Below are 27,653 nucleotides of genomic sequence, written 5' to 3'. Positions count from 1 at the left end.
CACACACACACACACACACCACACCATATAGACACAAACATCTGCTTCTCAGCTGAACAAGTGTCTTTCTCTCCCAGAAATTCTGCACGGAGCAGGCGAACGGCGGGCATCTCGCCTCAATCGAAAGCGTGGAAGAAGCAGAATTTGTGGCCCAGCTGGTCTCTCAGAACGAAAAGGAATCCAGAGGCATAGCGTTTGTCTGGATTGGACTGAGGGATCAAAGCGAAAGACAGGTAGTCCTCAACCTATGAACACAACTGAGCTCAACTTTTCTGTTGCTAAGTGAAACATTTGTTAAGGGGGTTTTCCCCCATTTTATAACTTCTTGCCACAGTTGGTAAGTGAATCACTGTGTTAATAACACAGTTATTAGAAGTAAATCAGAAGGTGGCAAAAGGGGATCATGTCATCCTGGGGCCACTGCGACCGTCATAAATATGAGTCAGCTGCCAAGTGTTGGAATTTCGATCCTCTGAGCAAAGGGAAAAAGTGTGAAAAATGGACGTAGGTCCCTTTTTCTTCAGTGATGTAACTGAATGGCCATTAAATGAACTGATGTAAGTCGAGGACTGATTGCAGGTCCTCCCTAATGCTAATCCGTATCGATTCCCTTTTGCTGTTTCTAAAGGTTTGTGGTTGTGTTTTGGGAGAATCTTCCCATAGGAGCCGAGGTCTCTCTCTCCAACGTTCTTGCCTTGGACAACGGCCGAGAAAACCAAGGCAGAAATCCTTGAACTGCCATCCTGTCTCCCCCCCCTCACCAAATCCTTCCCTCCTCCTGGGAGACCCAGCGCTCTCCTGAAGGGCCGCATCCTGCCCTGGCCCCCATCTCGGCCTCCAGGCCTTCCTCCCTCTTGAGGGCGCCTTGGATGGCCCCCAAACCTGGGGGAGACTCTGCTGGGCCTTCCACTCAGGGGCTTTAGAGGCCTGGCCTGGGGGGGGCTGTTCTTTCCTCCCCCCTCTTTATTTAACACAGAAATTCCTCATTTCTGTCACCGGCAGGATTTCGTCCCCTGCTCTGTTGCATTTCAGCTCTAGAAAAAAGCTCAATCATCTGCAAAGGAGGGGAGTTTGCCTGGAGTTGAAATCAGCTCCTGGTGACTTTGTGAATAGAAATATGAATTTCCGGCAACAAGAGCGAAGTAGCTCATCCGAATACGTGACTGAAGATAACCAGGATGCTTTTCTCTTCCCGAGAGTCCCCCGTAGCCCTGGGTTCTAATTCTGCTTCCCCCATGCAGGGACTGATGGGCTTTGAGGCGGTTTCTCTTCCGGAGACCAATGAGTGTCGTTCGGAGCAGTCACCACGTTGGGCATCGGGCAAAGTGGCCTCAAGCTGAGCTGGTGACTCCTCGGACACCTCCGGGCTGTTTCCTCCTCGTTTCCCTCTGGATCTCCTGACTGTCCCCTCCCCAAGCAGTCACCAAGTGTGACCCTGCTTAGCTGCTCCGGGTCAACTGAGGTTCATGGAGTGAGAGAGAGAGAGAGGGAAAGAGAGAGGGAGGGAGGGAGGGAGGATACATTTGCTCTCCTCTTTTTAACCTACCAACTTTTCTGCCTGTGTAGCCAGAGCCCCCTCCTCAGTCGACTAATGTGGCTTCCTTGTCATTCCAGCACTGCAGCTCGGAGTGGAGCGATGGCTCCAGCATCAATTATCAGGACTGGATTGAAGCCGAATCCAGAAAGTGTCTTGGGCTGGAAAAAGAGACAGGTAAGTCAGTGTGATGGTGCACGTTGTGTTACATCAAGGAGGGTGGGCTTCCCTCCATGAGGTCCCAAGGGATCCTTCTCGCAACCCTTGGCCACTGGTGACCTTCCTTGACCTCCAGGATCTCTGAGCTGCCACACTCTGTACAGACAAAGAAACACAACACAACCATGGGACAAATCTTTAAAAACGGGATAGGAGCTCTATATGAAAATTATTACGGAGCCATCAGCCCATCATTCAACTAACAAGCTCCATCTTAACCTTGTTCCAAAAGGCCATCATTGTCTCAGGGCATCTGGCTTTTTCTCCCTGGTTTGCTTGCTCAGATATAGATCAATCTTGCAACACCCCATTGCAGTGAAAAGAACCTCGGCCACATTTGTGTGTGTGTGTGTGTAGAAGAGAAATATTAACACATGCCTGGTCGAATTATAAACCAACCAAAAGAGCAGCTTAAAAGCCGACTTGGTCTCTGGTTAAGGCACCAGGCTACAAACCAGGAGACGGGGAGTTCTAGTCCCACCTTAGGCACTAAAACTGACTGGGTGACTTTGGACCAGCCTCTCCCTCTCAGCTGAACCCACATCACAGGGTTGTTGTTGTGGGGAAAAGAGGAAGAGGAAGGGGGGTTGGATATGTTTGCTGCCTTGGGTTAGTTGTAAAGTAAAGAGGTGGGATACAAGGTTCTGGTAATGACCTATAAAGGCCTAAATGGCTTGGGTCCGGATTATCTAAGGGAACACCTGCTGCTGGCATCAACTTCCCATCGTCCTGTGTGCTTCCACAGGGAGGGCCTTCTCAGGGTACCGCCGGTTAAGGAATGCCGGCGGGTTATTCCCAGGGGGAAAGCGTTCTCTGTGGGCGCGCCGGGCCTATGGAACAAACTTCCCACGGAACCTAGGACTGCCCCCGACCTTCGTTCATTTTGCCGGGACCTGAAAACTTGGCTCTTCGAGCTGTCTGGCCCAGACTGAGGGGTTTTAATTTTTAATTGGGTTTTAGTTTTAAATTTTGGGGACTTTAATTAATTAATTGTTTTAACTGATTTTAATTTTTGTATGTTATGCTTTTAATTTTCCCTGTAAACCGCCCTGAGTCCTACGGGAATAGGGCGGTATATAAATTTAATAAAATAAAAAATAAATAAATAAATATAAATAAATACAAATTAACTTAAAAAAGAGACAAAAGAAATGAAAGAAACCTGATGGCTAGGTAAGTTATCCAGGTTAGAACAACCTGTTGAACCCCCAGCCTGTTTTAGCAGAGGAGAGTTTCCACCTGTGGTATCTTTATGTCCTCCTGCAAATGAGGGAGGAGCCTCTGAAAAGATCTTCTGGGTCTCTCAGGGAATCTCTGCAAAGTGATCAAAATTTGCCTTTTTTATCCAGGGTATCGCAAGTGGGCCAATATTTACTGTGGACTTCGTAATCCTTTCACCTGTGAGATCTAGGCAGCCTGAAGATTCAGCTGTGTGAAGTCTGGAGAAGCAAGGAAGCCCCCCCCTCCACCTGCCGCCATCTCTGCTCTGCACCCTTCACTCAATGGATGCTCTCTGTAGCCAGGATCTGGTCTTGCTGCTCCTGATGGGCCTGGAGATCCAATAAATTCTGCCTAGCACGACTGGCCTTGTTTCTTTTTTTCCACAAGATGGCGGCGCGTTCACATGCAGCGGCTTTGAGCTCCCAGTACTGGTGTGTGGTGATTGGATTAATGTGTGTATGGATGAATGTGCACAGTGTAGTGCAAGGGGCTAAAATTTAATAATTTAATAATTTAATAATTTAATTGTATACCGCCCTTCTCCCGAAGGACAGGGTGGTGAACAGGGCAATACATAATAAAAAACAGGATACAAAAATTAAAAAGTGATTAAACAACGATGCCCGTAGTAATTAATACATATTAAAAGTTAAAACTAATTATAAAAAACCCAACCCCATCCCGTCAGACCAGGCCAGCTTGTTCAAAAAAGAAGGTTTTGAGATCGCGCCGGAAGGAGCAAAGGTCGGGGGCCATCCGGAGCTCGACCGGTAAGCAGTTCCATAGGTCTGGCGCGCCCACAGAGAACGCTCTCCCCCTGGGGGCCACCAATCGGCATTCTTTGATCGGAGGCACCCTGAGGAGGCCCTCTCTGTGGGAGCGCACTGGACGGAGGGAAGTTAACGCCGGCCGCAGGTGTTGCCGTAGGTAATCCGGACCCATGCCATGTAGGGCTTTGTAAGTCATCACTAACACCTTGAACCTCACCCGGAGAGCAACCGGTAGCCAATGCAGCTCGCGGAGCAAAGGTGTAACATGGGAGTATCGGGAAACCCCCAAGACAACTCGCGTGGCTGCATTCTGCACCAGTTGAACTCTCCGGGTGGACCTCAAGGGCAGCCCCATGTAGAGAGCATTACAGTAGTCTAGACGAGAAGTCACGAGCGCATGAGTGACTGTATGCAAGGCATCCCGGTCTAGATAGGGCCGCAACTGGCGCATCAGGCGAACCTGGGTGAAGGCCCCCCTAGTCACATCTCCAATATGCTCTTCCAAAGACAGCTGTGAATCTAGAAGGACCCCCAAGTTGCGAGCCCTATCTACGGGGGGTAATAGCTCACCCCCCATGGCCAGAGATGGAATAATCGCAATTTCCCAGGATGCCAGCACGAACAGCCACTCAGTCTTGTCAGGGTTGAGTTGAAGCCTGTTCCTCCCCATCCAGACCCGGACCACCTCCAGGCAGCGGGACATCATGTCGAGGGCATCACTGGGGTGGTTTGGGGTCGAAATAAAAAGCTGGGTATCATCAGCATATTGATGATACCCAACTCCAAAACCACGAATGATCTCACCCAGCAGCTTCATGTAGATGTTGAACAGGAGAGGCGAGAGAACCGATCCCTGAGGAACTCCACAAATGAGAGGTCTCAAGGTCGATCTCTGCCCCCCTGCCAACACTGACTGCGAACGTCCCAGAAGGTAGGAGGAGAACCACTGGAGAACTGTGCCTCCCACTCCTAACCCCCTGAGACGTCGCAGCAGGATACCATGGTCGATGGTATCAAAAGCCACTGAGAGGTCTAAAAGGACTAGGACAGAGGAGCAGCCCCTGTCCCGAGCCTGCCAGAGATCATTCACCAGCACGACCAATGCTGTCTCCGTGCTGTACCCGGGCCTGAAACCCGATTGGTACGGGTCTAGATAATCAGCTTCATCCAAGAACAAAGGGAGCTGTTACGCCACCACGCTCTCAACAACCTTCGCCAGAAAGCGAAGGTTGGAGACCGGATGAAAGTTGTTTAATATTGCTGGGTCCAAGGCAGGCTTCTTGAGGAGGGGTCTCACCACCGCCTCCTTCAAGGCAGCGGGAAAGCTACCCTCGCTCAAAGAAGCAGTAATCATTGCCTGGAGCCAGCCTCGTGTCCCATCCCGAGCCACATAAGTCAGCCAGGAGGGACACGGGTCCAACAAACACGTGGTGGAGCTCAGTTTCCCCATGATCTTGTCCACTTCTTCAGGAGTCACAGGGTCGAACTCTTCCCAAATTAAATCGACAAGGCTGCCCGTATCCTCATCGTCAGACTCTGCCCAGTCGGAGTCCAGACCGGTCCGGATCTGAGCAATTTTGTCTGACAGAAATCGACTAAACTCCTCGGCTCGACCCTGCAAGGGGTCCTCCCTCACCTCCCAATTAAGGAGAGAGCGAGTTACCCTAAACAGGGCGGCCGGGCGATTATCTGCGGACGCGATGAGAGTGGCGAAGTGGTTAGACCTTGCCACCCTCATTGTCGCGAGATAAGTTCTCGTAAACGACCTTAGTCATAACCGGTCAGATTCGGATCGGCTGGATCTCCAACAGCTCTCTAGGCCCTGTCTCTCTAGCCTACACATGTATAGAGCTGTTCAACATCGGGCTTGCAAGGCAATCTGGAATTACTAGTGATTTTCAGCAGTCACATAACATACCGAACTGCATAGTGAGGCCTCCAGGATCTCCATGGATTGTCTTCGGGCTGGGGAGGAGACGACGTAAGCGAAAAAGAAAGGAGCGAAAGCAAAAACGTGGCTGCAGGGCTGGGATTCTGATTCGACTTTGAAGGCAGCCTTTTACACCAGCATTGCCGAGTCTTTTTCTGAGCAATTCCAGATCCCTCATCTATAAAATTGACAAATTACAGCTGCAGTTGGCAGCAAGCAGGCTTCTCCGTGAATGTTGTGTGATGGTTGTCACAGAGACCTGGCTATATCCAGAGATACCGAATGCAGCAGTGGAGCTGACAAGCCGAGTCATTCACCACTTTGACAGAGATAAAGGCTCCAGTAAGAGCAAAGAGGTGGACTCTGTGTGTATATACACTGTGAATGGTGTGTCAACAGCAGATTGGTGTACACGTATTGCTCCCCACATGTGGAACTGATGACTGTTATATGTAGGCCTTTCTATCTGCCTAGGCCCTAGAGAAATTACTGTGGTAATTATTACAGCTGTTTATGTTCCACCTGATGCCAATGTCAGCACGGCACTTTCCAAGCTGTAGGACGTCATCACCAGGCAGCAGCAAACTCACCCAGAGGGCGCTCTTGTCGTGGCTGGGGACTTCAATCAAGCTTGTCTGAAGACAGTTCTCCCCAAGTTTGTACAGTATGTGCAAGTTCCCACCAGAGGGAAGAACACTTTAGACCACATGTATTCCAATCTGAAACAGGCATACAGAGCTTTCCCTCTCCCCCACCTGGGTACATCTGACCATCTTTCACTCCTGTTGCGCCCAAAGTATGTCCCTCTCAGGAAAAGAACTCAGGCAGTCAGAAAAAGGGTCAGAACCTGGCCAGTGGGTGCTCTCAGCCAGTTGCAGGACTGCTTTGAAACCACTGACTGGAGTGTATTTGAAGAACAAGATCTGAATGCATATACAGATGCCGTACTCTCTTATATTAGAACATGCACTGATAGTGTAACGACAGATAAGTGCATTAGAGTTTACGGGAACTGTAAACCCTGGATGACTGCAGAGATACGAACACTCCTGAGAGCCCGGGATTCTGCCTTTAAGGCGGGGGACAGGGACAGATACAGAGAGGCCAGGGCAAATCTCAGAAGAGGCATTAGGATGGCGAAACAACAATATAAACACAAGGTGGAGAACCACTTAGCAGACAACGATCCGAGGCAAGTGTGGCAGGGACTGCAGCACTTAACCAACTACAAGGGCAGTACGAGGCGCATGGCTAACACCGATGCCTCATTGGCTGAGGAGCTGAATATCTTCTTCACTCACTATGAGGTAAAAAGACCAGACCCCGTAGCCTCTGCTGGCCGGCCTTCTGACTCTCAGCCGCTCACCCTGTGTGAACACCAAGTGAGAGCTGTATTGAAGGCTGTGAATCCCAGCAAAGCCGCAGGCCCAGATGGGGTGCTGGGGATAGTGGTCAGGAATTGTGCTGACCAATTAGCAGGGGTCCTGACAAGGATCTTTAACATCTCCTTGCAAATGGCATGTGTACCATCATGCTTGAAAGCAGCTACCATTGTTCCAGTCCCCAAGAAAACTGCGGTTGAGTGCCTGAACTACAGACTGCATAAACGTCTGTAGTCATGAAATGCTTCGAAAGATTGGTTCTCCAACATCTCAGGACATGCCTCCCACTGGATTTTGATAAACATCAATTTGCCTATAGGGGAAATAGGTCGACAGATGATGCCATAGCTACTGCTTTACACTCTGTAGCAAGTCATCTTGAGAAACCTGGAAGTTATGTCAGGATGCTTTTTGTTGACTATAGCTCGGCTTTTAACACAATTTTGCTGAGCATTCTCATCGAGAAGCTGACTGACTTGAAATTCTCCCCCACCATCTGCGATTGGATTCAAGACTTTCTTAGGGACCGGTTACAAACAGTGAGGGTCGGGTCTGCTTTGTCCACCCCCGTGAAGCTTTGCACCGGTTCGCCACAGGGCTGCGTGCTTAGCCCCTACCTGTACTCTTTATACACATATGACTGTGTATCATCTGACCCATCCACTGCGATAATCAAGTTTGCAGATGATACAACTGTGGTGGGTCTTATTATAGGTGGGGATGAGACAGCATACAGGGCGGAGGTACAAAAACTATCCATATGGTGTAGTAACAACAACTTACACCTGAACATCGGCAAGACGAAAGAGATGGTGCTAGACTTCCGGAGAAAAAAGGAGGAACCTGCCCCACTTTACATCGGGGAGAACTGTGTAGAGAGAGTTTCCTCCTTTAAATTTCTGGGAGTCTACCTCTGTGAAGATCTGACCTGGAAAGTTAACACAACCCAGGGGGCTAGAAAGGCCCAACAGAGGCTTCACTTTCTCAGGGTCTTGTGGAAGAACAGGGTAGAACAACGGCTAATGACCCTCTTTTACCGGTCTACTATAGAGAGCGTCCTCTCGTACGGTATTGTGGTTTGGTATGCTGGTCTGACAGCCGCGGATAGGAAAGTATTACAGAGGCTGGTGAGCACAGCACAAGACATGGTGGGCTGTCCCCTGACACCATTGGATGACCTCGCCAGGGCTCGTTGCCTTGGAAGAGTGAGGAAAATTCTCAGGGATGACTCACACCCTGGACGGTATCTCTTTACTCTCCTACCATCCGGTAGGAGATATAGAAGTATAGCCAGCCGCACCAACAGGCTGAAAAACAGCTTTTATCCATGGGCTGTTAGGCTTTTTAATAATAATAATAATAATAATAATAATAATAATAATAATAATAATAATAATAATAACAACAACAACAACAACAACAACAACAACAATAATAATAATAATAATAATAATAATAATAATAATAATAATAATAATAATAATAAGTTGGAAGGGACCTTGGAGGTCATCTAGTCCAACCCCCTGCTCAGGCAGGAAACCCTATACTATTTCAGACAAATGGCTGTCCAGTCTCTTCTTAAAAACTTCCAGTGTTGGAACATTCACAGCTTCTGGAGGCAGGTGGTTGCACTGGTTAATTGTTCTAACTGTCAGGAAGTTTCTCCTTAGTTCTAGGTTGCTTCTCTCCTTGACTAGTTTCCATCCGTTGCTTCTTCTCCTGCTTTCAGGTGCTTTGGAGAGTAGCTTGACTGCCTCTTCTTTGTGGCAGCCCCTGAAATATTGGAACACTGCTATCATGTCACCCCTCACTCTTCTCTTCATTAAACTACACATACCCAATTCCAGCAACCGTTCCCTATATGTTTTAGCCTCCAGTCCCCCAATCATCTTTGTTGCTCTTCTCTGTACTCTTTCTAGAGTCTCAACATCTTTTTTACATCGTGGTGACCAAAACTGGATGCAGTATTCCAGGTGTGGCCTTACCAAGACCTTGTAAAGTGGTATTAGTACTTCACTTGATCTTGATTCTATCCCTCTGTTAATGCAGCCTAGCACTGTGTTGGCTTTTTTGGCAGCTGCAGCACACTGCTGGCTCATATTTAAGTGATTGTCCACTAGGACTCTGAGATCCCTCTCACAGTTGCTACTATTGAGCAAGGTACCACCTATACTATACCTATGCATTTGATTTTTCCTGCCTAAATGTAGAACCTTACTTTTTTCACCATTGAATTTCATTTTGTTAGATAGCGCCCAATGTTCAAGTCTTCAAGATCCTTCTTAAGCCTATCTTCCTGAGTGTTGGCTATTCCTGCCAGCTTGGTGTCGTCTGCAAATTTGATGAGTTCCCCATCTAACCCCTCATCCAAAGAGTGGAGGGGAGCTGAGTCCAGAAGGCACTTTCCGGTTGTTGAATTTTCCAACTAGCAACTGAAGCCCCTACTCTGGGAATTTGGGGATCCCTCTCAGGCACCCCGAGATCGTGGAGAAACAGATTCTTTATTTACTCTGCGGAGTTGAATTGGGCTTCAGGATGGGCCCCTCAGGAGGGATTTCCTGGCAAACCTTCTCCCCGGAAAAGGAAGTCCAGGAATTCCGGGTGCAGCTTCCAAGATTCAGGCACTGGGAAACGGGGATCTTAAGACCTGGGAGAGTTCTTGCCTGGCTGTCTGGGATCGGTTGGTGCCTGATGGAGCCCGGAAGTGGGCAGGGCCGGGAGGGTCTCAGGGCCCCCAGCTGCCAGTTCCCTCTTCATCCTTTTCAGGAATCCCTGGCTGGCCCCCTCCTTAAAAAAGCCACCCCTGCATCCCGCCTGCCTAGGCAACTTTCATCCAGTTGCCAAGCTCCCCGTTCCAGGGATGGTTGTGGAAAAGGGTCCCGGGTGACGGAGACCCCCCAGCCAGGATTCAGGCCCGGTTCTGGGGGAGAGAGAGCGCCGGGCTCAATTGCTGAGGACCTCCGGCAAGAGTGGGGAGGGGAGTGCCACCACCCTCGCCCTCCGGCAGCGCTCAGTGGCCCTCGATCCCATCGACCGCGGCATCCTTTGGGGCCGGCCCTGTTCTGCGCTGGTTCGACTCCTTTCTCCGTGGCCGGCTGCAGCCAGTCTGGACAGGGAGGGAGAGGTCCAGCCCTGGGCTGCAGTGTTGTGGTGTGCCGCAGAGCTGAGTCCTCCGTCCGGCTGGGAGACCCTTTGCGGACCTTCGAGTTGTGCTCCAGTCGTGGCCTTTCTTGTATCGGGCATTTCAGATGCCCTTCAAGGTATGGTGATGACCTTTCAAGGCCTCCATTGCAGGGTCCAGGCCACTCCGGGACCCTCCCACCCCACTGGGCTTTGCCCCTCCCACCCCTGCTGGCAGAGAAGAGCTGCTGTGGACCCCCTTGGGTGGGGAAGGCCAGGCTTGAAAACAGCCACTGAGAGAGGGACCTTGGAGTCCTAGTGGACGATCGCTTCACCATGAGCCAGCACCGTGCGGCAGCAGCCAAAAAAGCTAACACAATCCTGGGTTGCACAAACAAAGGCATAGAATCAAGATCACGTGAAGTATTAGTGCCGCTTTATAAAGCCCTAGTGAGGCCATACGTGGAATACTGCAGCCAAAAAAGATGTTGAGGCTTTGGGAAAAATACAGAGAAGAGCCACTGAGATCATCAAAGGCCTGGAGACTTAAACACACAAAGAACGGCTGCAGGACTTGGCTTTGGGTAGACCAGGGGTAGGCAACCTCGGCTCTTTTATGACTCATGGACTTCAACTCCCAGAATTCCTGAGTCAGCTTGGCTGGCTCAGGAATTCTGGGAGTTGAAGTCCATGAGTCATAAAAGAGCCGAGGTTGCCTACCCCTGGGCTAGACTAAAGAAAAGAAGAAATAGGGGAGACAGGATAGCAGCATTCCAGTATTTCAGGGGCTGCCAGAAAGAAGAGGAGGGGGTCCAATTATTTTCCAAAGCACCTGGGGGAAGAATGAGAAACAATGGTTGGAAACTGATCAAAGAGAGAAGCAACCTAGAATTAAGGAGAAACTTCCTGAGAGTGAGGACAATTAACCAGCGGAACAGCCTGCCACCAGAAGACGTGGGTGCTCCATCACCGAAGATTTTTAAGAAGAGGCTGGACAGTCATTTGTCTGAGATGGCATAGGTTCTCCTGCTTGAGTAGGGGGCTGGACTAGAAGACCTCCAAGGTCCCTTCCAGCTCTATTCTATTCTAAGGTTTGTGTGGGGATTTTGCAGACAATTCTGCATTTGTGGTTCAGTGTTTCTTCACACCCAGCCACCCATTCAGCAGACTGTGTGAACGAGGCAGACGTTCATTTTTCTGAACGTGGGTCCAGGTCCGGGCGTCTTGTGGGAACGCAGCGATGCCCTCCATTGGGAGGACGCTGGGAGCGTCCAGCTGGTGCAGAATGCGGCTGCGCAGGTAGTGATAGGAGCATCCAGATACTCCCATATTACACCCCTCCTGCGTGAGCTGCATTGGTTACCGGTCGTCCTCCGGGTGAGATTTAAGGTGCTGGTACTTACCTTTAAAGCCCTACATGGCTTAGGCCCGGGATACTTGCAGGACCGTCTGCTGCCAGGAACGACTTCCCGTCGCCCGGTGCGCTCACACAGAGAAGGCCTCCTCAGGGTGCCGTCGGCTAGACAATGTCGGCTGGCGACCCCCAGGGAGAGGGCCTTCTCTGTGGGAGTGCCAGCCCTGTGGAACCAACTCCCCCTTGAGCTCCGGATGGCCCCGGATCTCCGGTCCTTTCGCCGCGGCCTTAAAACTTTCCTTTTCCATCAGGCTGACCTGGACTGACGACAGGGATTTTTAAATGTTTTTTAATTTTTAATTTTTTAATTTTAATTTATTTTATTGGGGCTGTTAATGTAATTCTTTTTAACTTTTGTATCGCTGTATTTTATTGTTGTTAGGCGCCCTGAGTCCTTCGGGAGATAGGGCGGCATATAAGCCCCAAAAATAAATAAATAAAGCTGTTCGTTCCTGCAGGTTCTGAAGGGAAGTTAGAAAAATCTCGCTCAGAAAAAGGGGAAGTCAGCCTGTCAACAGCAGCCCAAGACCCAGAGGAGGTGGGGGGATCCCCTTGTCTGGGTACCCTAGAGGGGTGGGGGCTAATCAGCCACGTATCTGGGGCAGGGGCTGGGCTGGATGGCCTCAAGTAACATTTCAAATTTTAGGATTTCCAGAGTAGGGGCTTCAGCTGCTAGTTGGAAAACTCAACAACCAGAAAGCGCCTCCTCGACCCAGCCCCCCTCCCACCCCCCTGCCCTCTTTAGCGGGATGCCGCCATCTTGCCCAGGGGGGGCACGGGGGTGCCAATCGACTCTGGGGGCAGGGAAGGGGTGCTGAGGCCCAGCAGGTTCCACCCCCTTCTGATCCAGGGAGGGGGACGGGAGGAAAGCATCTGTGCCTGAGTGGGTGGTCCCACCTAAGAGTCGCCCTCCCCCCTTAAGGCCGAGCCCTGCCACGAAGGGGGCTGGGGGGTCTTGAGCTTCACGCCTCGACCGTCTCCTGGGTGCCCCAAGGAAACAAGGCCAGTCGTGCTAGGCAGAATTTATTGGACCTCCAGGCCCATCAGGAGCAGCAAAACCTGATCCCGGCTACAGAGAGCATCCATTGAGCGAAGGGGGCAGAGCAGAGAAGGCGGCAGGCGGGGGTGGGGTCGGGTGGGGTGGAGGGCTTCTTTGCTTCTCCAGAGTTCGCACAGCTGGATCTTAACACTGTGGCGGGAATTTGCAGACGAAACGATATTGTTCTGCACAGCTAACATAGTCCCACTTGTGAAAATCTGGATAAAAAAAGGAAAATTTTGATCACTTTTTGCCGAGATTCCCTGAGAGACCCAGAAGATCTTTTCAGAGGCTCCTCCCTCATTTGCAGGAGGACTGAAGATACCACAGGTGGAGACTCTCCTCTGCTAAAACAGGCTGGGGGTTCAACAGGTTGTTCTGACCCAGATCGCTTACCTGGCCATCAAATTTGTTTCATTTCTTTTGCCTTTTTTAAAATTTAATTTGTATTTATTTCTATGTATCCCACCTCTTCACTTTACACCTAACCCAAGGCAGCAAAGTATCCAACACCCCTTCCTCTTCCTCTTTTCCCCACAACAACCCTGTGAGGTGGGCTGGCCCAAAGTCTCCAGCTGTCTTTCATTCCTAAGGTGGCACTAGGACTCTCTGTCTCCCTGTGATTCGCCCAAAGTCACCCAGTCGGCTTTAGCGCCTAAGGTGGGACTAGAACTCCCCGTCTCCTGTTTTCTAGCCAGGTGCCTTAACCAGAGACCAAATTGGCTTTTAAGCTGCTCCTTTGGTTGGTGTATAATTCGACCAGGAATGTGTTAATATTTCTCTGCTACACACACAGAGAGAGAGAGAGACAAACACACAAACAATGTGGCCAAGGTTCTTTTCACCGCAATGGGGTGCTGCAAGATTGATCTATATCTGAGCAAGCAAACCAGGGAGGAAAAGCCAGATGCCCTGTGACAATGATGGCCTTTCAGAACAAGGTTAAGACAGACCTTGTTAGTTTAATGATGGGTTGATGGCTCCAATCCCTTTTTCTGTTTTTGGTCTTTAAGATTGTCTGTCATAGTAGTGGTTCCTTATACTTTAAAAATTGTTGGTTCTTTGAGTAAAGTCAGGTTTTGGATATTAGTTTTTTCAGTACTTTGTTGTTGTTGCTTGTATCCCTCTGTCTCAATAGTAATATCTTCCAATTTTGTTATATTCTGAAGTGTAAATTCTTTAGTTGCAATCTGGGTTTCAATTTGTGACTTAAGGTTGGCATGTAAATTATTAAATCTGGAGATAGACATCTCAGTGATTCTGTAGATTGTTTCAAGTATAAGGTTATAGTCAAGCGAGGTTTGTGGCTGATCCTTCTCCGTTTTATAATAATTATAAATAGTCCTTGGTGGAGGCTATTTTTCAAACAAAAATCAGTAAGTGTCCACCCCCACAAGTCTAAGCCAAATTGATCCCCAACTGTTTCAGGTTTTTATCTTAATGCCAAGGTCAGTCCAAAATGTAAGCAAGCTTGTTTGCCAATAGTATTCACTAGGTATCCCCAGAGTACTTCAAATCCTTTTCAGACTGTGTCTTTTTATTTATTTCTTTTTTTGTCCCCTTTTTTAGACTAATAGGTAGAATAGTCCATTTCTGTAAATATAGGAACTTTTTAATGGATTATCCCATGGTTGTGTTGTGTTCCCTTGTCTGTACAGAGTGTGGGACTGAGGCAGCTCAGAGATCCAGGAGGTCAAGGAAGGTCACCAGTGGCCAAGGGGTTGCGAGAAGGATCACTTGGGTCCTCATGGAAGGAAGCCCACCCTCCTTGACGTAACACAATGTGCACCACCACACTGACTTACTTGTCCATTTAGCCAACCCTTGACACATTTTGGATTCTCCTTCTTTCCAGTTTACGTAAATGATCTTGGAGCCATCACTCCACTCCGACCTGCATTGCTGGAAAGACAAGGAAACCCCCTTAGCCGATTGAGGAGGGGGCTCTGGCTGTGCAGGGCCCAGAGGCAGAGAGAAAAGTTGGCCGATCTTCAAGGGGCAGAACAAATGTATCCTCCCTCCTTCCCTCTCTCTCTTTCTATCTCTCTCTTTCCTTCCCTCCCCCCCTCTCTGTCTCTCACTTAACAACTGTGGCAAGAAGTTATAGAATGGGGCAAAACTCACTTAACAAATGTTTCACTTAGCAACAGAAATTCTGGATTCATTTGTGGTCATAAAGATGAGGACTACCTGCTCTTTGCGTCGATCCCTCAGTCCAATCCACACATAGATTCCGTGTTTCGGGATGAAGCCAGACACCAGCTGGGCCACAAATTCTGCTTCTTCCACGCTTTCGATTGAGGCGAGATGCCCGCCGTTCGCCTGCTCCGTGCAGAATTTCTGGGAGAGAAAGACACTTGTTGAGCTGAGAAGCAGATGTTTGTGTCTATATGGTGTGGTGTGTGTGTGTGTGTGTGTGTGTGTGTGTGTGTTGTGAGTGAGTGTGTGTGTCTTTCTGCCTCCGAGAACAGAGCAGGGCACTGACTGCCTGATCCTGGCCACCCTCAGGATATCACTGAGACCCGCAGTTGCCCTCCCTGAAGAGGCAGTTTTTGAGCAAAGCCTCTTTCAGCTTCAGGACCCTCAACAGAGGCCCCGGACTGAACCCGGGACCAGCCTTTGGGGCAGGGGGCTCTGCAGACCCCACTCTCCGCCTGCTCCCTGTCCTCCTCCTCCTCCCCCTCCTCCTCCTCCTCCTCCTCCTCCTCCTCCTCCTCCTCCCCCTCCTCCTCCCCCTCCTCTGAGTTTCCGAGAGGAAGGAGCGGAAAAAAGAGTTTGCAGAATCTTGGGGGGGGGGGCCAAACGCAGCTCAGCCTTCCAGATTTGGGGAGACCTCCCAGCCAGCTACTGCCCGGCTCTTCAGAGCATCCGAGACCTCCAGGCACACTCAGGCCTCACCTCTGCGGGATAACAGCCTCACAGAGAGAGAAGGGCCCTGGGAGGTCTTCTAGTCCACCCCCCTACCTCATTCCGGACAAAGGGCTGTCCAGGAAGGGGGAGGCTGCCTAACTGGACTAGACCCCTCCCTGATCCCCCCTAACACCTCTCACTTCTCCAGCCTGAAATGGGTTTTGACAGGTCTCTGATCCCTCCACTGGCGTCTGCCAAAACCTGCTTTCTCCTCCCCCAAAAGGAAGCCGAGAGCCAGCTGGCCTAGTGGGGGAGGCACCAGGCTCGCAGCCAGGAAGCGGGAGTTCTAGTCCCGCCTGAGAGTCGCCCGGTATCTTTGGGCCAGTCACTCCCTCTCAGATAGTCCACCTCACAGGGTTGTTGTTCTGGGGAAAACGGACAAAGGATGATTGTGTGTGCTGGCCACCTTCAGTTATTTGTAAAAAATAACCAAAGTGGAATAAAAAGAAATTTAAGAAAAGGCCACATTAAGAAACCACATTGGGGGAGATGTAGGGCAGGAGGGGAGGAAAACAAGCCAGGAAAGGTACAAATCCCGGCCCTTCATTGGCCCCAGATGAGGCTGCTGCCCTCCACCCACCTTATGCCTGGAAACAGTGGAGGGTCCAGCATCCGGGGGAGGCATTAAACGGCATCCTGGCACCGTTTCCTGCTGGCTCAAAGGGCGGAGAAGGGAAGCTCAAAGGGGCCCAGAGGAAGAGTCCTTGGGATATCTGTGTCTCAGAGGTCCCCCAAATCGGGGGCTTTCCTCCCTTTTTGAACCCCCAGCTGAGTCTCCCTCCATCTCCTCGTAGCCAGAGGGGACCTTGGGGCTTTGCAAGGCTCTCCCTGGACGTTTCCCCTGCCTGGGCTGGGAGATCCACAGGCACACAAGCATGGCTGACCTCTGCATCCGCCCAGCTTTTCAGTTCATCAACGGCCTGGTAGCAATACTGATCATAGGCAGACCAACCAGAGGGACAATCAAAATCAGCTCCAGTTCCTGCATGGAAAGACAGGACGCCCAATGAGAAGAGAGGGGGAGGGGGGGGGGAAGAGGAGGAGGAGGGGAGGAGGAAGAGGGTGAGGGACAGGAGGGTGAAAGGAGGGGGGAGGAGGACGGGGAGAAGGAGGAGGAGGGTGAGGGAGTGCAGGAAGGGGAGGAGGAGGGGGGAGGAGGGGGGAGGGGAGGGAGTGAAGGGGGGGAGGAGACAGCTGGGTCTGTGGAACATTCTTAACCTGCAGAGTTAATTTGCTGACAACAAACTGAATCTGACTTGGGTTACAGATATAGCAGCTTCCTTTGCAGATTGTCCAAACCTCGGTTAGAGCTAGCCTTGGTTAATTCCCTGGAAGCTGCATGTCTGTTGTGACTCTGTCCATGTTGGTTGCTTTTTTTTTTTAATTCCATTTATATCCCGCCCTTCTTCGAAGACTCAGGGCAGCTTACAAGCTTAGCAGTAGCAGTGAACGATGCAAAGTCGGAAATTGGGTTCTTTCATGAATAGATTAAACTTTGCAGACCTGCCTGGGCCTCAAGTCCCAACTCAGCCAATTTGGCCTAGTGGTTAGAGCACCTGGTTAGGAAGCGGGAGACCAGGAATTCTAGTCTCACATTAACCCTGGAAGTCAGCTGGAGGACTCTGGCCCAATCACAAGGAGACGGGGAGTTCTACTCCCGCCTTAGTCATGAAAGCAGGGTGAATTTCTGTCAATCACTTTCCGCTTAATCCACCTCACAGGGTTGTTGTTGTTGGAAAACAGAAGGAGGAAAGAATATCAAGTATGTTCGCTGTCTTAAATTATTGGTAGTAATAATAATAAAGGTGGGATACAAAGGAATAAATAAATAAAAAATGTGAAGCTTCCTGAGTCATTCAGGCTTAGCAAGATTTATCCCCATTTTGGATGCAACCTATCCAGACTACTGCAAGGTCCTTGATGTGGGGCTGCCCTTGAAAGCCTCCCGAATTAGCAAAGGAATGGGGATCCGGTGGATCTGTCCTAAGAGATCTCCTCTCGCTTCCTGGGTTCCCCGAAACAACTACAGGGGTTCAGTGGCAGATTTCCAGTGGGGCTGCCCCCCTGCTCCCCCCCGTTCAAGAAGGGCCCCTCTGAAGATGCCCCCAGCAGGGGCTCAGCTCTTCAGCAGATGGGGAAGGGTCTCCTGACCCCTTGTGTGGCCCCCATGGAGAGAAATCCCTAGCAAGAGGTGGGGGAGGGGCACTCAATTTTAATTCATCAATGCATGCATTTTGCCCAAGGGTTGAACTTCATTCTTAATTCTGCATTTCAGGGGTGCTAATTTCGCTTTGGTTTTGCATCATTGCTCGCAGTCCTGAGTCTTGGGGCGGAGAGAGAAGGTGGGATCGAAAGGGCAGAATGAGCCAAACAGGAATAAAAGAAACTTTGGGGAGAGGATTCGGGGGGGGGGGTGTCAAATCAGGAAGGGGTTGGAGATGTGAGAGCTTTGGCCTCTCCGGACACAAGAGACCCTGCTCGAACTCACCACTCAGGGAGAGGAACACGACCAGCAAGCCGAAGCTGACGGAGATGAATCGCCCCATGGTCTTCCTTCCTTCCCTGCAGAGAGAACTGGGGGGGGGGCGGGGAGAGAGGCAAGGGGGTAAAATGGGGTGAAGTCCAACCGGAGGCCAAGCTGGGAGTCCCACACTTTGCTTTGCACTTTTTCCCCTGCCCAGCTGGACCCCGTTTCTCCCTCCTTCTTCAGGCAGCAGCCTTGGGGGGGGGGGTCACAGGGGATCCTCCATTGCTACTTACAGGACAGAAGGGCCCCCCAAAAAGGCTTTCATGTGCCCCTCTTTCTCTTCCCCAGAGATCCCCCTGGTAGATCCCTTGTTCACTGCCTCCCGCAGATCCCCTGCAAGAGGTCCCTTCAGGTATGCGGGGGTGGGAGAGAGAGAGAGAGAGAGAGAGAGAGAGAGAGAGAGAGAGGCTGTAGGGATCTTATGCAGGGGCCTCACCTGTCAGGTGCCCACAGGTGGGAGAGCCGCACTCACCTGTCCCTCAGCCTCTACAGGTAGCAACTCTGCTCAGAGGCAACTCCAGGCTTTCCTCCTCTGAAGGGAATGGAGGCATTTATAGGCAAGGAAAGGGGGGGATTTCTGTGGGGGGGAGGTTGGGGGAAAAGGCTATGTGTGAGAAAGGATTTTTGTGCCTACCAATCAGGAAGTAGCTTGTTTGCACAAAACAGGTTGACGGGTTTACTCTCTGCCAAGACGGATGCCACAGAGGTAACCTTGCAGTTTGAAATGTTCCCTGAGGTCATCCAGTCCAGCCCCTGCTCAGTACAGCAATCTAAAGGAAGGCACTCTGGATGTGTGGATGATTAGCCCCCACCCCTCTAGGGTACCCAGACAAGAGGAGGTCCCCCCCACCTCCTCTGCCTCATTCGCACAATCTGCTGAATGAATGGCTGGGTTTTGAAGAAACGCTAAACCACAAACCACAGGACTGTTTTCACTGAGTCTCACTGCAAACCCCCTACATAGAAACATCGAAGCTTCGGCTGCTTTTTTCTGCAAAGTCCAACTCTCTGACACGACTTTGCAACATTCCTCTTGTGAGTTTGACTTTCTGCCTCCATGTTGTTGTTTTGCTTAACCCAGGGGTCAGCAACCCGCAGCTCTGGAGCCGCATGTGGCTCTTTCATTCTCTGCCCAGTCCTCCACCACCTAAAAAAAAAGGTCCGATCAATCAATTCCAATTCCTCACGGAAAAATAGATCTCCCAAACTTGTAATTGATTAATTGAACTTTTTTTTAGTCCCACAAACAAAAGAGGTTTGTGGGCAGTCCACACAAGATTCTTTTGTTTGTAAGACTGCACATGGCCGTGGAGGAAGTGACGGAGCACCGCATCGGAGCTGGAGAGAAGGTGCCGTGTGGGTCCGATCAGGGGTATGGGGGGGTTGCCAAGCATCTTGTACGGAGCTAGGGAAACGGGCCAAGTGGAAGAAGCTGCCAATTCCACTGCCCTGAGGCTTGTCAGGTTCCCCCCAGTGATACCCCAAGCCATCCACCATTGCGCGACCTACCCCTCGCCTGCCCGGCTGGCTGGCACAAAGCCTCACTGCTCTTCTCCTCATTCCCCTCCCCACTCCGCTCCATCCAAGCTGAAGAAAACAGAGGCACAGCAGCGGGATTGCTCTCAGTAAGGCGGGCGCAGACAAGCGAGCAGCGCGCCCAGCTCTTATCGCTTGAGAGCAATCCCGCCGCTGTGCTTCCGCTTTCTTCAACTCGGATGGAGGCGAGGAGCCGCTGGGGGCCTCTTGAGTGGGAAGGACAAGCTTCACTGCCGGGCCGGGCCTGGGCTATGCCCTGCCGCTGCCTCCCAAATTCCACCTTTGCTGCTGGGGAAAACCGCAGTGGCAGGGCGCTCTGCGCGAGGGAGGTAGGAGGGAAAAGCGGCGGCAGGGCACGCTCCACGTGGGGAAGGTGTAGGAAGAAAGCAGCAGCGGCAGGGCGCTCTGTGCGGGAGGGGGAGTAAGCAGCAGCGGCGGTGGAGTGCTGGCGGGGGGAAAGCAGCAGGGTTTTGTGGCTCCAAGTGTTTTCTGTGGGAAAGGGCTCCAAATGGCTCATTGAGTGTTTAAGGTTGCCAAGCCCTGGCTTAACCCAATGGCTTTCCCACACTACCCCTTTACTCGAGGGCAGAATGAGCCCCACTCCTTTCTGGATTTGGTCCAAGTTGAAACCCCCCATCCTGGCTTCCTCTGCATGACACACTAAGCCACGGAAGAACCAGCATAGCTTGCTCCTGCAAAGAAGGCCCGAGGCTCTGCTGATGGCCCCCAGCTTCCAAGTCCCGGGGTAATAGAGAAGGAGCAGCACATCTGCGAATCAGGCCATTGCTTCTGAGAAAGGAGAGCCTTTGCCGCTGAGGTGGAACTGTGGGGTTGTCAGGACCCACCCCAATCCACGTCTTAGGAAGACAAAAACTCTTGGAGTCAGTTCTAGTCCAAAAGGAATCTTTACTAGGACATGCTTGGTTGTGGGAATACAAGACAGGACTTGGTATTGTTTTACAAATTGAAACTTTATAAAGGGTTCCCGGTTCAACACCCCCGCTTCCCTCAACACCATTTGGTCAGCCCCCATCCTTCTACTTCGTGTTATCCCTTTTGTGGAAAAAAAGGGAACTTCGAATCTTTATGGTTAACGCTTTCTTCCTCTCCAGAATTAAAAGAAGACACATGCGCTCCTCCTTCCTCGGGAGATGGCAGAATCCATGGGGGGGGGGAATAATGTTTTAAACATACATTTATGAATGTGATATAAATGGATTCTGACATCAGTCCCTGGTGGTCCCTGAGCTGGGTGTTTTGTTTCATGACCCAACCAGGGAACATAATCAGTGCTAGAAGCGAGTTAAGTTTGTAGAGAGGGGCGGGGAGGAGGAGGAGAACAATGACAATGACGATGATTGATGGGGCTGTTGGATTCCTTGCAAATTGTTTTCTGGCAATTTCAATAAAGAAAAAGGGAGGGAGGGAGGGAGGGAGGGAGGGAAGGAAGGAAGGAAGGAAGGAGGAAAGAGAATTTGAATAATCTGAATTTGAAAAATAAAACCGTAAAGATTTTCATGCTAAATTGATCTATTAGTCAATCAATCAATCGACCAGAATAGAGCTGGAAGGGACCTTGGAGGTCTTCTAGTCCAGCCCGCTGCTCCAGCCAGAGACCCTGTACAGTTTGAGACAAGTGGCTGTCCAGTCTCTTCTTAAAGGCCTCCCATGATGGAGCAGCCACAATGTCTGAAGGCCAGCTCCTCCACTGGTTAGAGCCCCTTGTTCAAGTCGGTCAAGATCTCTTTGGATCCGGAGCTTGTCTTCTGGGATCTGGGCTCTTCCTGCCAGCTTCGTGTCGTCTGCAAATTTGATGAGTTCCCCTCCTATTCCCTCATTTATTGAAGAGTCCTGGGCCTAAGACCCCCTGCTTCCTCCCCTAATGGTAGATGGAGTAGCTTTAAGGACTACTCACTGAGTACGGCTTGTCAGCCAGTCACCAATCCATCAGGTAGCGATGCTGACTGTCCCCATTTTTCTAGCTTACCCACAAGTACATTGTGGTCTACTTTGTCGAATGCCTTGCTGAAATATACTATCTCCACGGCATTTAGTCGCTTTGTCAAAGAATGAAATAAGATTGGTTGGGCATGAAGTGTTTTTAACACACCCATGATGGCTTCTGCTTATAACTTCATTTGTTTCTAGATGTTTCCAGTTCTGTCAGGTCATGAAATTTCTGCAGGAAAAACCGTCTGGCTCAGAGAGCACCAAGGACCCCCCAGTTCATTCCTGAGCTCCTGGGGTTCTCTGATCAGAATCACAGGGTTAAGGGTAACATGCTGTATTCCTTCCTTCCTTCCTTCCTTCCTTCCTTCCTTCCTTCCTTCCTTCCTTCCTCCCTCCCTCCCTCCCTCCCTCCCCCACTTTCTTTATTCTTCCTTTCTGGGCCCCTTACAATATAAGAAAACTCTTTTTAAAATTCCAGAAAAGAATTAAAATGAGAGAAATGGAAGAGATAGGCTATAAACCACCATGCTGGGCATCCTGGGGAAGGGGGCTCCTCTCCCGGGTCAGCAAGGCCCTGTCAGGGTCCCAGGCCAAGCAGAGGAGCCAACTTCTCCGACTCTGCTGGGAGGTCAGGAATAGTCCTGGACTGATTAGGCCCATCGAGGGGTGTCGCTTCTTAGTGACCGGAGGAGAGACAGACTTTCTCTGTGACCTCCTGCCCCCCTCACCTGGACCTGCAAGTCTTTGGGGTGTCCCCCCATCTGAGGGGGAGGAATATGGTCGAATGACCTGGCCGAGGGCCGAGCAGCTCCTGCGCTCTTCCTGCTGCCCCTCAGCTGAGCCGGTGTAGGAAGAAAAGTCTTCATCATAGTTCCATCTAAGCTGGGGATAAGCAACATGGCGACTGCTTGAGGAAGAAGGTTACAGTTTATTGCAGAGGAAAGCCAGACAGAAAGATGGTTCCAGCAAAAAAAAAGGACTGAGCACATGTAGGGAGTGGGTTTTTATACCCTCTGGAGTCTTTTGTTTGGAGTTATTTCCTATGTCAGGCTTTCTATTTCCTGTGTCACGTATTTTGACTCGAGTCTGGGTGTGCCTTCCTGGTATTCTTGATGGTTGTGGGTCAATCCTATTATGTCCAAAGGTATCCTGCATTCCTGGGGCTGGGATATGTAGATTTTGGGTCTTTGTCTTCCTAAGCTTCCAGCTCCAACTTTCTTGATGGTTTACATTTGCATGTCTATAGAACTGGTTTTCTGCTTGGGGGAAGGAAACTATTAAGAAAACAGGGCAGGCTTTCCTGGTTCTTCAATATCTTTTGAGGAAATATGTTTTTCTGCCCTTTTTAATATTTCCTTCTCTGGGGAGCTGACTTCCCTCAATCCCCCCTTTGTGCCATATAGTGTGGGTGACACACTTACTGGCACAAGATTAAAATTGGTCTGATCAGGGATACTTGGTAAACAAGCTTTAAACTGTTAATGCAAAAAAGAAGAAAAACACTAATGGAGGCGGGGGGGGGGGGAAAGATCCCTGCCATGGCTCTTAAAAGGGGAGCTTCCAACCCATAGAGTTCTAAAAGTCAGGGCAAAAATTTTGTTAGGTGGAAAAGAAATTTATAGTGTCCAATATTCTGTGCCAATCCTTTTCAAACGTAGGATGTCATCTTTAGCTTCCAGTCAGGTTTGCACATTCCTCCCAAAATTCCTCACAGCCATGGTTTGTCTCAGTACATAACCACTGGCTGCCCATTTTCAGAAGTTATTTCCTGCCTTAGCTCTTAGTTCAGTGCATCCAGGTTTGTGATGTCCAACTGAAGTTAGCCAGTATGCAAGCCAGGCTATTAATTTGTTTTTTCCTAACTTGCACATAGTGAGTCCACCAGTGCAAGATATTCAGGGCTTAGGTTTGGAGATCTCTTTCCTGCTACCTCCTTAGTCAGGGCACATGAATTGCAAATCACCTGAGGGGGGCTGGTTCCCTCCCCCTTGGAATTTTGCTGGAGGTTGTTCCTATAAAGTTTTAACAACACAGCTTTACTGAAGGTAGATGGAGGAGACTCAGTGTGATTATGAATGGTGTGTGTGTGTGTTTGTGTCTGTGTGTGGGTGTGCACATGTGTGCGCGCGCAGCTACTAATACAAACAGGCAATACAAACATTCTGGATAAATTTTCCCTCCCACCAGACAGAAGTCCCAAGGTGTTCAGGACTTGCTGTGCCAACTATTTCGAAATGCCATCTCTCCATAAATACATTCAACTGGCTTATTATAATACAAACGGGGCAAGAAAAAAAAAACTTTACAATGAGTTTCCACCCTCCCCCCATAGTTTTCCTAATTTTCTTCTAAGGCTTCACGTGGGGACCCATGGCTCCAGGACTCCTTCCTTCTTCATTTTTTCACTGGCATCTGGTGGACTGGTAGGACTTGGGAAGATCTGTTCCACTCAGGTTACATGGTGGCTTTTTAGTGGATGGCTAGATTCAAAACTCAATTCCATGGCTTAAATGGATGGAGGCAGCATTTGGGTAAGTGTGCTCTGCTTGCAAAGATGTGGGGGGGGAATCATCTGTGCAGGCCTGAAAGACATGAGAACCAGAACTCCTTGCCCCTTTCTGGATGGACTATCCCAGGAAAGGCAGACAAAGACATGGAGAACAAAGGTTAAGACAAGAGAAGTAGAAGGTGGGGGATGATCATGCAATATTCAACATTATGGAAGCAGAAGCAATAGAACACAGTCAAACTAGAATCTTGGACTTTAAGAGAGCTAATTTCAATAAACTTAGAGAGAGCTTGGGAGGGATTCCATGGATGAGAATCCTCAAGAGGAAAACAACTCAAGAAGTTTGGGAAATTTTGAAGAAAAACAACAACAACCAGTCTAGCACAATACCAACAAAGAAGAAAAATAATAGTTCTCAAAGGAAACCAGCATGGCTGCATAAAGCTCTCTCTGATAAATTGAAAGATAAAAAGGACAAGTATAAAAAGTGGAAAGAGGGGCACAGAACTATGGAAGAATATCAGCAAATAGCCCGTGCCTGCAAAGATGAAGTGAGGGAAGGTAAGGCTCAAAATGAACTAAAGCTTGTGACCAAAGTCAAAAAAAGTGACTTCCGGGTGGCAAGGCTCCGTCAATGGCGGTCATTCTGACCATCAGCCTCGTTGATTCTGTTGAAATCGCGAAAACAGCGACAATCAGCTGTTCCGCGGTTTGGGAACCCCCCTCAGGAGAAGAGGGGAGGGTGAGCATTCAGGTAGAGGTAGAGTTCCCCTAGACCCCCAGAATGATTAATCTGGGGGCCGAAGGGTGAGAGCCCCCTCAGAGCCTGAATTTAACTCCAGACTCAGGGACTCCTCTGTTTCAAGGTTTTGGAACAGAGCAGGACGCTGCAACCATCCCTGCATTCAATATTGAACTTTGGCTTACTTGGATGCAGGCAGAGCTGAGCAGGAGAATTTTGAAATAGCAAGTACATGATCTTTAACTCTGGGGTGCTACTTATTTTTCTTCTCCAAAGCTTAATTTAAAAGAAAGGGAGGAAGATGGTGCCAGAATGATTTTTCAGAGAAAACGGGAAGATCAAGGAGGAAGACAGAAAGTGGGTCTCTAAAAGTCGTAAAAGACTTTTTTTTAAAAAAATATGAAGCTGGTATAAAAGAGATTTAAAAGATTTGGAGATTTAAAAGGGAAGTAACAAAGTTGCAACCTGGGTTTCTAAGCTAAATCATGACTTTCATATAAGGCCTGGGTGGAAAAGTGAAAGTGAGAAACAAAAGTTAATGGGTGTTAAAATGGCTTCTAAACCACCTAGAGCTCCCGTTTCCAGAAGCATGGGGGCATCACCAGTTCAACAACAATCTGCACTTCAGACCTTGATGCCACCCCCCGCAGCACCTCCACCAACATTAACATTAAAAGACTAAAAGAGGCTTTAAAACTTCCATCTGAGCAAATGGCGGAGCTCATTAATGAGAAAAATAAGGAAATAAGAGAGGATATTTTATTGGCATTTCAGGGGTTGGCAGGTTGTATTGAGCGTTTGGATGAACGCATGGAAGAAGTTAACAAAAGTAATTTGATACTGGAAGCTAAAATGTGCAAAGCTGAGAATAAAATGGATAAGATTGATGATGAGGTGGTATGATACAATATAGAGACATGGAGTTTGCTTTGAGGATAAGGGGTCTGAAAGAAAACCCACAAGAAAACCTGGAAGAGATATTTGCAAAGGCTGTGGCGCCTATATTGGGATGGCGAGTTGAAGATTTTATAATGGAAATAGATAAAATATTTCGTGTCAACTCCTGGATTGCTAGACAAAGAAATTTACCAAGAGATGTGATTGTTTATTTTACAAAAAGAACGATCAGAAATGCAATTATCCAAGCTTTTTATCATAACAGATTTAAAGTGGCTGATCAAGAGGTGTTGATTTTGAAAAAAATTCCACCAAGAATTTTAAGAAAAAGGAAAGAGTTTGTTTTCTTGGCAGATGAATTTAAAAAATGACAGCTCCAGTTCAGGTGGGAAATACCAACGGGGATAGTGGTGAATTATGTAGGTACAAGATATCATCTTAATACAGTTCTGAAGGCACGAAATTTTTATTGTAATGTACTGAAAGCAGGTTCATCGCCACCCCCAGAATTCAAAAGAGGAAAGGAAGAAGGAGCGTGACAGGCACAAACGGAAGGTATACAGCAAGGTGAAGAAATCACCTCGCTGATTGTAAAAGATGTACAGCAAACTCTGGAAACTGCACAACCCCTGGCATTATTAGAAGAACCAAGGGGTCAAAGAATGACATGTCCAAAGGTATCCTGCTTTCCTGGGGCTGGGGTATGTAGATTTTGGGTCTTTGTCTTCCTAAGCTTCAATCTCCAACTTTCTTGATGGTTTACATTTGCATGTCTAGAGAACTGGTTTTCTTCTTGGGGGAAGGAAACTATTAAGAAAACAGGGCATGCTTTCCTGGTTCTTCAATATCTTTTGAGGAAATATGTTTTTCTGCCCTTTTTAATATTTCCTTCTCTGGGGAACTGACTTCCCTCACCGGGATGACGCCAAATCCAAATCCGGCTTGTAAGGAATCCAAGCTTGCTCATCCTTGTTTTGGGAACAACAGCAGCTCTTCCTGGTGCCGAGGCAAGAATTGCTCCTTTGTGAGTCTTGCCAAACCCCTTTCAAGGCTCCCTTCCCCCCCACCTCCTGGCCCCGGGCAGAAGCCGGGGGTCCCTTCAGTTCAGGGCTGCTGCCTGGACTGGGACAAGGCCGAGACTGGGGGATTCTGGGAGGTGAAGTCCAGGCCGCCTAAAGGGCCAAGGCTGAGGAAGCACCTGTGGACCCCTGAGCCTGGTTCCCAGAGGCCCAGCTTGCTCCCTCCCCCCCCCAAACACCCAGAGGGTCAACCCCGTGGCTGGGTTTCCCTAGAGCAGCCACTTGCCCCCCACAAGAAGCCAAAACAAAACTCAAATCTCTTTTCCAGGAGGCAACTGGACTTTCTTGTTTTTCTTTTCTTTGCTTCTCGTCCAAGAAGCTTCAGCTCTGGCAGGATGGTCAGGAATGAAAGGATTTATATTCTTCCATGGTATATAAATGTCTATATACCACAGACATTTAGCCAAGCAAAAGAAGGGCCAAGGAACATGGGACCTGTGGTGCAGGGCAACCAGTGGTGAACGGCCGATTCTGCTCAGTTGCAAAGCAGCGATGGGGGAGGAGGTTGCACACAACAAGTTGCAGGATGAGGGTGGAAAGTGTCCCCCTCCCTTGGCTCTGTGTCTGATGTGGGGCTGCGGGCTTTTCCCCACAGCATTCCCCAGTTCAAATACGCTTTCTTTGCTGACTTGGGTAGAACACGGTTCAAACTGTGCCATCCAGGGGCAAAATCCAGGAAGAGATTTTTCCAACCTGGGGGAGGGGGAGAGGCAGGACTGAAGCATGGCAGGTAGCAGCCCAATGAGTCTTCCTCCCCCCCTCCTCTCCAGAAACTGATTCTCTTCTAGCACTGATGATGTTCTCTAGTTGGGTCAGGAAACGTCTGCAACGAAACACCCAGCTCAGGGATCTGTTCATTCCTGCAGGTTCTCTA

At 49.5% G+C, this 27,653-nt stretch overlaps 3 protein-coding genes across 3 annotated transcripts in view; 2 read left to right on the top strand and 1 right to left on the bottom strand.

Annotated features, from left to right (window-relative positions):
* LOC310642455 (snaclec coagulation factor X-activating enzyme light chain 1) overlaps positions 1-27,653 on the top strand; it is a 75,390-nt gene that overhangs the window by 2,845 nt on the left and 44,892 nt on the right. The gene's annotated exons all lie outside the window — the stretch shown is intronic.
* The window catches only part of LOC310642448 (snaclec A2-like), a 41,287-nt gene that overhangs the window by 2,970 nt on the left and 10,664 nt on the right, over positions 1-27,653 (top strand). Inside the window, exons 4-6 of the mRNA XM_083366171.1 lie at positions 78-233; positions 1,615-1,711; positions 3,103-3,215. Coding sequence (XP_083222297.1) covers positions 78-233; positions 1,615-1,711; positions 3,103-3,164 — 315 coding nt within the window. The 3' untranslated portion in view covers positions 3,165-3,215. The remainder of the gene's footprint in view (positions 1-77; positions 234-1,614; positions 1,712-3,102; positions 3,216-27,653) is intronic.
* LOC310642445 (snaclec stejaggregin-A subunit alpha-like) overlaps positions 12,601-27,653 on the bottom strand; it is a 39,050-nt gene continuing 23,997 nt past the window's right edge. Inside the window, exons 2-6 of the mRNA XM_083366168.1 lie at positions 18,028-18,113; positions 16,424-16,521; positions 14,820-14,969; positions 14,435-14,531; positions 12,601-12,847 (exon numbers count right to left, since the gene is read on the bottom strand). Of these exons, the coding sequence (XP_083222294.1) occupies positions 12,774-12,847; positions 14,435-14,531; positions 14,820-14,969; positions 16,424-16,521; positions 18,028-18,085 (477 nt within the window). The 5' untranslated portion in view covers positions 18,086-18,113 and the 3' untranslated portion in view covers positions 12,601-12,773. The remainder of the gene's footprint in view (positions 12,848-14,434; positions 14,532-14,819; positions 14,970-16,423; positions 16,522-18,027; positions 18,114-27,653) is intronic.

The sequence above is a fragment of the Vipera ursinii genome (assembly GCF_947247035.1).
Source record: "Vipera ursinii genome assembly, chromosome: 6".
Taxonomy (NCBI): Eukaryota; Metazoa; Chordata; class Lepidosauria; order Squamata; family Viperidae; genus Vipera; species Vipera ursinii.
The sequence above is the reverse complement of the archived record's forward strand: the minus strand, read 5'-3'. Positions and strand labels throughout refer to the sequence as shown.